The sequence below is a fragment of the Notothenia rossii genome, assembly GCF_949606895.1.
Source record: "Notothenia rossii genome assembly, chromosome: 2".
In the NCBI taxonomy this organism is placed as follows: Eukaryota; Metazoa; Chordata; class Actinopteri; order Perciformes; family Nototheniidae; genus Notothenia; species Notothenia rossii.
Window position 1 is genome coordinate 28,707,803 of NC_136904.1, and position 13,873 is coordinate 28,721,675.

General features: G+C 39.5%; 1 protein-coding gene across 1 annotated transcript; it reads left to right on the forward strand.

The window, feature by feature from the left end:
• The first annotated feature begins 1,161 nt into the window (after nt 1-1,161).
• On the forward strand, nt 1,162-13,449 carry nr1h3 (nuclear receptor subfamily 1, group H, member 3). The gene is made up of 10 exons (XM_079663459.1): nt 1,162-3,665; nt 6,298-6,380; nt 6,845-7,090; nt 7,838-8,104; nt 8,210-8,415; nt 10,454-10,633; nt 10,878-10,977; nt 11,615-11,728; nt 11,884-11,978; nt 12,291-13,449. Exons 2-10 carry the CDS (start codon nt 6,338-6,340, stop codon nt 12,435-12,437), a joined length of 1,398 nt encoding a protein of 465 aa, XP_079519585.1. The 5' UTR covers nt 1,162-3,665; nt 6,298-6,337; the 3' UTR covers nt 12,438-13,449.
• Nucleotides 13,450-13,873: the final 424 nt, after the last annotated feature.

Consider the following 13,873-nt stretch of genomic DNA (forward strand, 5'->3'; position numbering starts at 1 on the left):
AGCGGCAGCTCAGATTTTCATCTTCACTGTCACCATCAACAGCAGATCATTTTCTGGCTGAAATAATACATAATGCATCTCTTTCTGCCTTAATATTGACCATGTCTGATAGAATGTCCAGTCTTAAATCTAGTTTTAACATCTAATATTGCAGGACATCAGCATTTTTTTTTTAAATGACAGACATTGGGCGGGTGTAAAATAATGTAGTATTGTAGTATTTTTAGTCTCTGGGTCACTGGACATAATAAGACCTTATGCTAGTCTTCTGGAAAAACTGTTCCCTATTGTTGAACTTTGACTGAATAAACTATTCAAAGAGGCCAAATTTGAGGGACCCATCGGTAATGTTGTGCCCACTCTAACCCATCTGACCATGGCCATATAGAACGAGTATCTTATTATGGCAGTTATTTGTAATGTTTAATGTCACAATCCTATTTTACTTTTGAACACAAAATGTATTTTACCAAAACATTACAACTTGTTTGGGGGAGCTTAATGGTACTTTACAAATGTCGACTAACAGTGGTGGAAGAAGTATTCAGATGTATAACTTAAGTAAAAGTAGCAAGACTACAGTGCACAAATACCTTCTCACTAGACTTGAAGTATTTCAGTACTAGCATAAACATAAAACTTAAGGGTGTATTTTATGAAAAGTTCCTTTCTTAAGTGCTTGTTGATTAGTAATGTTGCTGTCTGGAGTGTTTACCAACCAAGAAAATGGTAAAAAAAAAAAAAACATGTGATCGATTCAACAAGCCATTCATGGATTATACCCAAACTAAGCCATCAAATACACATACTACTGCTACCCTACTATTTAGTATGCAAGAAAAGATATCTAGCGTATTTAATTCAATATATATAATATATATTTATTGTTGATGCATAGGCTATAATGTTTTGGATCAATTTATTATGTAGGCTGGTAAAGAGGGTGGTGAATATATTTCTGGATATCTTTATCCTTATCCAAATCAAAGCTCCTAAATACATAGTGGTGTACAATATTCCCTCCAAAATGTACGGGACTAGAATTATAAAGTGGCATAAAATGGAAATACTCTGGAAAACTACTTCAAATACAGTAGGGTAAAGGTACTTAGTTACATCCACCGCTGGATGCTGCCCGTCAGCCTGCACTCTGGGCAGTAGAGCCCTCTCTCAGCCTGATGAAATCTGTTTCCTGCTGCGCCAGCCGAGCCACCCGGAGCCGCTGAATCACATGATATAACTACGCTGCTAGCGAGCTAACATGTTAGCTTTGGTTGTCAGAGCCGCTGTCAACAGACCCAAAAGGACGGAGTAGCAAACAAAGAAGAGGGTGCAAACTCATGAAGTCTCTGGCAAGTCAACTAACGTTGTCCCTTTGTCATGTTTGTGGTATCCTTTATGTGAAGTTAGCTAAACTAGCTTAGTTGAACTTGTTAAAAGGGAGTTGCTTCCGAGGGCGGGGGTGTAAGCTAACCTAAACGATATTGGCCTTGTTGAGATTGACTCAGAAGCTAATCTCACCTAAACATCCGGTTCTGTATGTTTTTACTCGCAACATTTGAAGGCCAGCGAGTTAGCTAGTGATATATTCAAATGTTTTGTATGTTAGTTCATGTTGACGCTGAGCCTGCAGATAGCTACAATAATGTGTCTGTCAGTTAACTGTGTGCCTAACTAAGGTTAACCTGGCTAATGTTAGCAGTGAGTGTAGTAAACTACAAACTACTGGCAAGTATCGTCATCCTCAACGCAGAAGTTGCGAAATGATCTGTTTACATAACATGATTGCGAAATAAACGTCCACTTTAACACTAACCACCGACGCTAGTGTTACCTACAAGTTAGCCAATTTAGCTTTATACAGGCTGCCAGACTGTGTGTTTGGTTTTGCACATTTCCTTAATATTTGTGGTTGCAGTGTGCACGGGACAAAACAAGATTTTAACTGAGAGCCCATATGTATCCCTGTGTCCACTTGTTGTCTGTTTAAGCCTTCTGTGTGGGCGTTTGAGTCACAGACATCCGTTGCACCTGTTGTCAGTGCAGTCGGACTTGCTTCTTTGTATTGGTAATATATTTTGATCTCACTTTATTCCCAACACAGCTCCACCCAGTGTTAATCTATCCATAGGTCTGTCAGAAGAAGTGAGACATATGGGTGGGTCTGCAAGGCCTTAAATCACTGGATGTACTTCTTCTTGCATCTGTGTGTTTGTGGGAACATTGATTTAATTTGGAGCCTGTGACTCTCGAAAGCACTGACTCTGCTTTCACACCAAGATGTTGCTGAGTAAGGATGTCCATTTTTACATCTCTTGAGGCGTTAACATCCGTTGGTACTCCTGGGACTTTTTGAAAGCAACATTTCCCACTCAGTCATGCTGACTATGTTTTATAAAAACATTTTAGTTTTTTTCTGACTGGTAGGGACTTGCATTATGAGCACTACTTTCTCACAATCAATCTGTAACACGCCTATGTGGTTGCTTACAGTGACCGTAACAAAAACATAGTTGCATTTTTCATCAGACTTTACATTTTCCAGCGCATATATTGAAATAGCATTTTTTTTTACCAACCAGGAATCAATATTAATCACAGAAATCGAAAAGTAAACAGATACTAAGTCATTATTATAAGTAGTATCTTAAGTATTGTACATTTTTTGATGATAAATGTATAGGTTATTTCAGCACTGGTCCTGGCTCTACTAAATTAGTTGTAAAATATTGATTAATCTATTATTCAATTGGCCTTTTGTAACATACTGTACAAGAAGGCTATACACTTCACAGAATAAGCCAGTGATGAGGCTGTGAGTTATAACATGACGATGAAAAACATTACATTTGTTTTAAGCATTTGAATTTATTCTGTACTTTATTGATTTTGGTGGCGAGTTCATTTCATTTCCAGCATTCTATGAAAACATGCAGATGGACAAAGGTGACTGATAAGATGCAGAGGACATTGGACTTGAGCAGAGATCATTTTGGTTTTACAACCAAAGAATGTGAATTCACCCAATAAAACTTGATGCCTTTGATCACCGCACCTATGTTTAAAATCTAGATTTTTGCTCAGATGTTTTATCCACATTGCTGACATGACATTTTACTCATTGATCTGTGGAAGTGATCATTACACCTCAATCTAGCTAAATGTTTTTTGTGAGGCTTTGAGTGTTAGCAGCCTTTACAGTTTGTAATTTGAGGCAGTCGACCACATTAATGGCTATGTTTTGAAAGAATAGATGGGCTCATCCTTAGGTGTCTGTGTTGTATGAGGCTGTTTGAGTAAAATGGACTGTTTTTTATTCTCAAAGAAGAATAAGGAAGGAATGCCACAGCCCTGTGGGGATTTAAGAGCTATTCAAATGACCAATAGTAACCTCTTGTGTTGCCTCTTTCACCCTCCTCCCTCTCTCCCTCCCTCTCTCTATCTCTGTTTTCCCTCCTGTCTCCCATTGGGCATTGTAGAAAGGGACTTCTTTCCTACTCATTCTCGTCAAGATATTGAGTCATTAAACTCCGTCAAATCAGTCACAGAGGTTTGGCATCCTCGAGGCTCATCGGGAAAGTCCTGCATCAGCGCGGGCAAACTGACAGAGTGGACTCACATGGGCAAGATGGATTTATACCAGGAGTAAGACGTCAGCTTCAGAGGTAAGTGCAACATTGTGCCTGTTACAGAGTCACTGCTGCAAATCAGTTTGAGCTAATTGAGGCTTTAAATCCAAAGGTTCTCCTTCAGTTTTTTATTATTATTTAGGCATCACCTTGAGACAGCAAGAATGCTTTGTAGTAGATGGGTTTTTCTGTGGAAAATATAGACTTGTATTAAAAGAATCCCAGTAGATATGTATTATTTTTTGATATTTCTGCTGATTGCATATATTTTAAAAGCAAACATAGTGTTATTAGTTGTACATGACCTCGTTTGTTGTCAAATGAGCAAATATTGAGGAGAACCAAGTCATTTAAAAAAAGAAAGGTGCCAAAACCAACTAAGGCGTCTTTACTCGAACTGTTGTAGCTTTTATCTTGAACTGCTTAGACCCTCCAGAAAAACAGAATTTACCGCATAATCAGCAAAATGGCGCAGATTTTTAAAAGGCCGCATATTTATCAAAAGGCCGCATAATCCCCGCATTTTTCCACACAAAGTTGAGAAGAAAAAAAAGTTAACTCGTGATGATAATGACGTGACGTCATCAGCTCGCGCATCACAGAAGGTAAACAACACCGTAGAGTGAAGGTGTGGAACTCACGCGAGAGAGAAAACACCAATTTGAAAAAATCTGATCCATCTCATTTACCAACGAACATTTCTGCTAAAGACCGGGCAAAGCAGTACCCCGATGTCTTTCACAAAAGTGGGGGGAAACTATTCTGCACCCCGTGCAACTGTGTGTTGGAGCATAAGTCTTAGAGAAAATTGACGGTGACGACCCACTTTGATTCAGTCAAACATTCAAAAATGCTTTCTGCTGCTGCGGACAAGAAAGCCAAACAACTCACGTTCACCGAGGCATCAACCTCCAAAACCCTTTCGAGGGCTACAAGAAGCGAAGTGAGTAGCCTACAAGGTGTGTGTGTGTGTGTGTGTGTGTGTGTGTGTGTGTGTGTGTGTGTGTGTGTGTGTGTGTGTGTGTGTGTGTGTGTGTGTGTGTGTGTGTGTGTGTGTGTGTGTGTGTGTGTGTGTGTGTGTGTGTGTGTGAGAAATAGCCCAATTGCTTTTACAATAAATAAACATTGAATGTGTTTAATTGAATAGGAAAGGGGCTTAACGTTAGTGGCAGGTTTTGTGTGAGAGAGAATAAATAAGACAGGCCAATATTAAAAAAATAATCTATTCTTTCCGCATATTTTGCAATTTCACCGCATAAAATCACATAAAAACCCTGCATGTTTAATCGCATAATCAAGGATTTTAGCCCCCATAATCAAGGATTTTAGCCCCCATAATCAAGGATTTTTGCCCGCGTTTTTCTGGAGGGTCTAACTGCTGCAACAATAACTGCTGTAATGGTTATATACCATGTCTTTTAAAAGCTTATCACTAGGGCTTTGAAAATGATTGCCGTCTCTGCTGTCATCGTTTCTTCATGGGTTCTGTCTTCATTATGGATACTAGACGGTCATATTTAATCACAGTTGATCTTTCTTTTGTTTTTATCTGTCTAGTGTTGTTGTTTCATTGGAGACTATGTTTTAATACTTTTATTAAATACTTTTATTATATTGCATGGCCTGTACGTTTGCAAATCAGTACAGTACCAGGCTGTCTTCTTCTATGGTTTCCACAGTAGGTAGAGCAGCTGCCATATTGAAGTTGTTAATAATTGGAGGGATATTGGGTAATTGTATCCCTTAATATGCTACAGAAAAGTTCACATCACAAACAGTTGCATCATACAAATGTTTTCTGGATGCCCCTTTAGATATAAAACAAATGGGACTAGCAGTCCATTATGCAATATAGCTAAAGATTAACTAGTGTGTCTAGCAAACAAGATTTAGATTGTGCATTTGTAAGTTATTAAAGAGGGTACATTTTTAATAGAATGATAAATAATCCTATAGAACAATCCTACTACCCTGAACTAACGTGTAGTCTGTCGGCTCTCAGGTATCCTTTTTTGTCTGCAGATGCAAAAAAAGGTGTCTTTGCTCTTTGTTATTGACAGTATTAACATAGACAGCCTGAAAGCTTTTTGTTTGGGGTCGGAAAATTGACATCTTGTCTGTCCATTCATATTTAAAATAGTGTTTTTAATACCTCGATTATAAACAGATTTCTTTTTTTTTTATAGTACAAATGTGATTTCCAACAGAGGAAGCACAACCATTTTTATTTTCAAAATAAATAGCAGAAAGCCTCTATATTTTTTAAACAGGGTTTCCTCTTTGCAGGCTGGTTAAAAATAGCCAAAAACAAAGAACATGTGTGTCTGCTGAATCCGTTTCCTGAAAAGCGCCCCGATGAGGCACATGACAAACTTTCACTTCTGCATTTACAGCCAGTAAAAGCCATGTTTATAGACAGGAGCTCAGTTGTTCTAAAGCTTGTCATATTTTAGATCTCTAAGAACTGCGTTGTGGTGTGTATATTATATTATATTTTCCTGCAATTGTTATTATTATTTTCACATAATGTCAGTTTTTAATGTTTAAACAGCTTATATACTCACTTAGACTGTCGGCAGGTATACATTCATTCCCTGTTCATCACACTTTATTTCATGTCTAGTTTGTGTTGCCTGTGAGTATCATTCATGTTTTTTTACTTGCACAGTTACACGTTGGTTTCGTAATGACAAGCTGCTGTGCAGAAGATGTCCACGCTGTCTGTGACTGATATTCCAGATGTTGGTCGTGGTAAGAGAAAGCACTTCTGTATTAGTCCAAAGAGTGAGATAAACAATGACAGTGTCTCTTCTCTCAGTAAAGGTTTAAATTGTACTATGCCACGAAGCTTATTCTTGTTCTAGAAATTGCTATCTAGCAGCTGTATTTGTGTACACTGGCTTATTATGTTGTCCTCCTAAAATGAACATCTTGATTCATAATTAAATCACATTTCTGTGTCATTGTGTGGCAGGACTGCTTGGATTTCCACAGCCTCTCACAAAACAGTGATTTCATCAGAAACCAGAAATTATAAAAATCTTGGTCTTTATCCCACGAGCTTTATGTTATGACATGTATTTGAGTTGTGTATTGTGTTTTATTTTGGACACCTGTCACAATCGAGATTAAGTAATGCCAAACAAGGTCTCGATTGATAGCACCAGTTGGCTGGTACTTGTTTTCAACGTGTGTGTGTGTGTGTCCTCTGTCAGATGAGAGTAAGGTGTTTGACGGGGCCTCTGAGCTGCAGCTGGACTGCATGGTTGAGGAAGGCAGTGGAAGCACCGCAATGAAGCACGGCGGCCTGCTGTCACTGGCTGACCTCTCCAGGCCAGATGACTTTCCCGCCCCCCCACACAATGGCTCATCCCTGACCGACATAAGCAGCCCTCTGCCGGTGGAGCTGAGCGACATCAAGTTGGACCCTGGATCTGCAGGGGACACACCCGCCAGCTTAGGTCAGAGAGAAAAGTTACTCTTGTTAACAGCTGCTGCAAACAACTGAAATGTTTAACGGAAAGTAAAAACCATGTAGCATATATTGACAAAACTGAAATGCATATCCTTTTAAGAGGGAGTTGCATGTGTGTGTAAAAACAGTGTGCACTTTCTGTTGTGTCACTGCCATTGAATGTATATCTGAGAGAGCCCAACATTACTGAATACATCACTTTTATGAAAATACTTGGGAAGGCATTTTAAGTCCAATAGACTTTTATGATTTCCACTTTTACTTTATTAGGGTCACACCGCAGTGACATTTTAAATATTTTATAGAAATATATTTTCAATGACATTTGAAGTCAACCCCTCTTAAAATAGTCCTACATTTAGACTTTAGTCTACATTCCTGTGTTATTTGTGTGTGTGTACTGGTTTGACAACTTCCACAGACTGGACCAACCAGTATTTCCTTTGACTTAATCTCTATAATGTCTTGCTCATAGTAGTATCCATTAAATATTAGTTGTGAGCATATATAGATATTTGCTCTAGAATAACCTTTTTCATTTTCATGTAAACATAGAAGCATATTATCTACGGCGATGATTTGAATAGGGATAGGATGCCTGGAAGTACTTATCTTTTCTTTATTTAAATAATGGTAGAGGAGCAGACATTGCCTAACCTCCTGCACACATAAAAAAACCTCAGTGCACAAGGTGCAGCCTCAGAAAAACTCACCTTCCTTTTCTTTTTTATAGATGGCCAGCCAGTGAAGAGGAAGAAGGGGCCTGCGCCGAAGATGCTGGGCAATGAGGTGTGCAGTGTCTGCGGGGACAAGGCCTCTGGCTTCCATTACAATGTACTGAGCTGCGAGGGCTGCAAGGGCTTCTTTCGACGCAGCGTCATCAAAAGCGCCCAGTACAACTGCAAGAACAATGGCCGCTGTGAAATGGACATGTACATGCGGCGCAAGTGCCAGCAGTGCCGCCTGCGCAAGTGTCGGGAGGCGGGCATGCTGGAGCAGTGTGAGTGTGAAGCAGATGTAGAGAGAGTTTAGATAAAACAACATTTGAGCTTGTGGGTCTTTTCAAATCATAGGAATAAAATGGAACATCCTCTTTGACCTGTAGGCGTGCTCTCTGAGGAACAGATCCGACTGAAGAAGATGAAAAAGCAGCATGAGGATGTGACGGCCCGCAGCTCCACAGTGGTCACCCCCACCCCTCCTCTGGAAACAGCTTCTCTGGACCCCCAGCAGCAGGAGATGATCGAGAAGCTGGTGTCCATGCAGAAACAATGCAACAAGAGGTCTTTCCTGGAACGACCCAAAGTGACAGTAAGTGAACGCCTCACAGGATAGATCTGAGTTGACTGTTATATTAACCTTAATGACATTACGAGTATTTTATTAAACTGTTGTATCGCGGGCCCCTCGGTCTCCCCCTTTCAACACTGTACCTATCAGTAGGTACCCTTGGGCTCAAAAAAAGGGTTGCCGAATAGGTAGCGTTAGCAGCCTGGGGCTCTGTCCCCATGCAGAGGACCAGGGTGTCAATCAATATTGCCTCCTGTCATTGCTCTGTCTCCTTCTTTCAACTCATTCTCTTCAATAAATGAAAAGAAAAATGTATTTAAACAAAAACATTTAAACTTGTGAATTCTTTATAGCTACTTAAAGATTTTAGACAAATACATCAAATACAGTATGAATACAATTGAACTGATGTGTGGTTTGCAGTAGTATCAGTTATTTGAGACAATAAAATGAACTTCCCTTAAAGCAGGGGTTCCTAACCCCCCGGTGCCGGGCCGCGGAGGTGTTACTGCCGGGCCGCGAAATAGCTGTGAGTTTATCGTAATATTTGCAGAATGATAAATATATAAAAATATTTTGTCATAATGTTTTATAATTTTCGCACCGATACCAGTTATATTATTTCATCCAGTAGCCTAGTTAAACTTTCACCAGAGAACCGTTGGAAATGGCTTTTATGATGTTCCGAGGGATTCGGCGGCTCAGCCTAAGGTCTCAGCCTCTCGTGCGCACAAGAAAGTTACCGGTGCGCCAAGCAGGAAGAGGAGCACACAGGAGACAACCGTTTCATTGCAGACTGTTATGTTTATGTGGGGAAATGACAGGGCATACATTATTTGAGATATATTTCAAACTAGGACTTCATTTTAAGGACATGTGGGCCAGAGGTGTAGAGCTATTTGTTTAAGCACTGGATTGGCAAAACAGGAGAGTCTGTAAACCAGTCTGCCTTGATCTATGAATTCATGTCCGGGACCTCACGGTATCTGCTGGAAATGGCTGCAGCATCAGGAGGCAGCGGGACGTGTAACTCTGCCTCTGAGAAGTGCAGCACCAGCGCGCCGAGAGCTGTGCCTTTTCACGCACCGCCTTCACTGTGTTTACCTTCATCAGAACACCTAAGAGTGACTGCAGGCTGCTATGTGTTAAACACACACACACACTCACGCACACGCACACGCACACGCACACGCACACGCACACACGACCGCGACCGCGCGACCGGACATCTCCTTCATAATGCACCTTCTCCTCGTTTTCCCAGCATTCACTGGGCTATCTGTAAATCATACAAACAAAACCAAAATGTTGATTTATCTGTTTTCCCGTTTTGGTTTAAAAACTGAATAACATCAGTTGTTTGGTTTTTCTGTAAAACACTGGTTCTTTTTTATTTTTTAAGGTTGTTAATATGTTTTGAATGCATATTGCTCTAGTATTTGTTCAGGCTGTTACATACAGTACAATTAGTCTCTGTTGCTACCTGCTGGTGAGTAAATATTAAAATCAGTTAAAATTGACAACCGGTCCGCAATTTTTCTTTTATGTATCTGCCGGTCCTTGGCACAATAAAGGTTGGGAACCCCTGCCTTAAAGGTTCAGTTTGTAATTGATGATCAATTATAAATAACGATTCTGTTACTGCATTGCCTACTGTATTTCCTTCGCAGATGTTTTCAGAAATATATTGAAGCGTTCTGTTTAGCTGTAAAATCTGAACATTTGCTCCAGCCAGAGGTTTTTGGATTTCAAAATTACAGTCATTACCTAAAGCTGCATGTAGGGTGGGTGTTTGATGTGGGAGGCCACTATTCTGCTTCAGGAAAAAATATAGCTGCTTTAGAGGGAACTACTTTTCTGGTTGACTGCTGTGCTGATGCGTGTCGGTAGATTGCGAGCCAGCCATTGTATTCAATTGGTGGTAAAAGCAGACAAGATTGGATCATCTCTCCTGTTGAGGTTTAACATAAAACATGTTGTGTATGTTGCTGTCATGAAAACGTATCAGGGATTCTTTTACTTTGTGCCTCATATATTTTGTTATGTGTGAACCCAACAGCCGTGGCCTGAGAGTCAGGACCCTCAAAACAGAGAGGTGCGTCAGCAGCGCTTCGCCCACTTCACTGAGCTCGCAATCATGTCCGTGCAGGAGATTGTGGATTTCGCTAAGCAGCTTCCTGGTTTCCTGGAGCTCACCAGGGAGGACCAGATTGCTCTGTTAAAGACGTCAACCATTGAGGTTTGTCATTATTCACCATGCAGCATGCATCCTGTATCTGAAGCTTCCAGTTTGAAAGATTTGTTTCACTTCATACAAGGCATTGTCACAGTAATTGATGTTACACGTGAAACTTGAAAAAACTTATTTCAAATTGTGTGAACAGGGTTGCTTCCCGCATTATTTTCCAACGGTTGTGTATAACTTAAATCTCAGTTTTGCTGTATATCCATATTCCAATTACAAACATGTGTTTCCTCCTCAGATTATGCTGCTTGAGACTTCTCGGCGATACAACCCTACTATCGACAGCATCACGTTTCTGAAGGATTTCAGCTATAATAAGGAGGATTTTGCCAAAGCAGGTACCTATGCTTAAAATATTTGTATATTATGTATCTCTTAAGCTTATTACTGTATTTAATTAAACTGTCTTGTCTGGTGTTTAAACAAAGACATAATAAACGTGTACTTTAAGAGTTCTTTTTGTTTCATGCAAATAATAGTTTTTGCCCAAACTGGACAGCCAGCATCAGATATTGAATACAACATATGAAACACATGAATGTCAGTTCAGGCTTTGAGAATAGGATATGTCTGATATTAGGGCTGCTCAATTCATCGTATTGTAATCGCGATAAATTTTACGATTATGGCTTGCAACGATTACGAAAACAACGTAATCGAAATAAAACAATTATTTTTTTATTATTATTATTACTTTTGTTTTTGTTTTGTTTTTCAGTTGAATTATACTTAAAGTTCAGGGTAATCAACTATTACAAACATACTGTTCACATTTTTTTCTCCAATAAATTGATGTTTTCAAAGTCAATGAATAATCGCAATTACAATTATTGACCCAAATAATCGAGATTATGATTTTTGCCATATTCATCAGCCCTATCTGATATGCCATTCATGTAGAAAAATAAACAGTTTTTCCTAACATTTCCTTCTTTAAAGTGTCTTTTTTGTCCCTCCCTCATCTCCCCTCCTCAGGACTTCAGTTTGAGTTCATCAATCCCATCTTTGAGTTCTCAAAAGGAATGAATGACCTGCAGCTGGACGAGGCCGAGTACGCCCTGCTGATCGCCATCAACATCTTTTCCGCAGGTGAGAATTCTTAAACTACAAAGCATGCATTCAATCCTCAAGGAAAAATGCATGTAAAACAGCTATTCATGGCATTTTCTATGTAAGAATGTGTCTGTTATAGTTACTTATTTCAGATGAACAGAGATAAACATGTTCCTATTTGTTTTGTTTAGATCGGCCAAATGTGCAGGATCATGGACTGGTGGAGAGGCTACAGCAACCCTACGTGGACGCACTGCGCTCTTATATCATGATAAAGAGACCAAATGTAAGTGCTGCTGTTTACGTAACCCCCCCCTCCTGTGCCGACATGTCAGCATAACCGACAGTCGTCATCACAACAACCACATTGGGTCATGGCTGGGGTTACATTGTTTTATTCAAACTGGAGGAGGGATGTTACAGGGTTTGGGTCATGTTTTCTTTCTAAACGCAGATACTGAATGTACGTATATCTTTTTTCTTTAACATTAACTAAAAACAGAGCTGAAGTTCTAAATTATAAGTAATTCCTGCTGACATTTTGTAGGGTGGGAAGTCTCCTCTCAGTTTTTAATTCTTGTTTAAATGGCTACCTCAGGATCATCTGATGTTTCCGCGCATGCTGATGAAGTTGGTGAGCCTCCGTACACTAAGCAGCGTCCACTCGGAGCAGGTGTTCGCCCTCCGTCTCCAGGACAAGAAGCTTCCACCACTGCTTTCTGAAATTTGGGACGTCAATGAGTGACGGCAGACCGGATGTCACCCTCTGTGAAGTCTTGAGACAGACGTTGCATCAAGCAAGAACACTGACTCCTTTCTGCCGCCATCTGGTCAGGGATTGGTTATGCAGTGAGATTTATTTTTCTCGTGTGGGAGGAGAGCATCATTGCCCTTTTTGTTCGCAAACAGACTGATACAATGTTTAGTGTTCAAATAGAAAAACATGAACGCCTAGTTGTCTTCGAGCCTTTTGTTCTTACTTTTTTGTAGATGCTGACATGATCATGGCGATATTGAATACCAGCATTGGGCTCTTTAGCCAGTTTTCTCTGATTTATTATTTGTCAATTTCTAGTGCAGTTTCTATACTCCCTCTAACAATTATAATCTGAGCAGGTCTTGGTTGTGGCTTCCTCCAAACATCAGGATTAAACCTGCACATTAAGGTTGAAATAGTTTTTTTCTTGCAGTCGTGCAATAGGTGGAAATGGGCACAGAGTGAAGCATGAGCATATGTACTGTTCACTTTATCGATGTTTTGAAGAGGTAGGCCAGCTGGTTGGTATTGTGAATTGGCAAATAGTTTGTGTTAGGCTGTGTCCTTTTGGAGTAAGTGCAGAAATGTAAAGGTGGGTGTAGTTGCTCAGGTAAAGTAATGTGAAGTAGACCTCTGGGAATTAGAGGCTTCCTTCATTTCCATTAGATTACTTTAGTTTTCTTCAAAAGAGACCCTTTTGGTCATTTATAGATGCCCATTAACTTTCATGTAAATTGTATATTTATTTTCACAGTAAAAATGTATAGAGTGCACACATAGATTGTACAATCATAAACTAACGCACAAGAATGCAGACTGTGCCCTCATTAACAAGAAATGGTGTTAAGTCAATCTTTTATCACACAGAGCACTGGTAACTTGCAATGGGTGTTACTAATGTGTCTTTATTTACGTATGTAAAGATTAAGCATCGGTTAAAAAGGAAGTCCAGCTACCATCTCTGTGAACTGACTTCCAAATAAATGGAAATGAATACTGACTGAAGTTGTATAAATGAATTAAATGTACAACGATATGCCCCAATAATCACGTTAGGTCATTATATGAATTGAACTTTCATTTCATCACAGTTATTTTTATATTTTTGTTTTATCACAAACAAATTAAGGTGTGAAAAAAGAACAAGCAACTTTTGAGTAGTTGAAACATTTGACAGTCCTTTATTTTTGATAATTTACGACACTGAGGGAAAAAATATATAGCTGAAATAATATCTCGATCTAAAGGTCACCATGCTCTGAGTATCTTCCTTAAAAACTACTCAACACTAACAGCTTTAACGCTCAGATTGTTTGGAAAGCCTCACTGAGAGAAAGATATACCAACACATATTTAAATGGGAAGCAACGAACTACAGGAAATGAGTAGTAACATCTATAACTATTTATACTCATGCATTCTCC

Coding starts and splice junctions, on each gene's coding strand:
- nr1h3 (XM_079663459.1), top strand. CDS start 6,338: ATGTCCACGCTGTCTGTGACTGATATTCCAGATGTTGGTCGTG. Junction 6,381..6,844: donor TATTCCAGATGTTGGTCGTG/GTAAGAGAAAGC, acceptor GTCCTCTGTCAG/ATGAGAGTAAGGTGTTTGAC. Junction 7,091..7,837: donor GGACACACCCGCCAGCTTAG/GTCAGAGAGAAA, acceptor TCTTTTTTATAG/ATGGCCAGCCAGTGAAGAGG.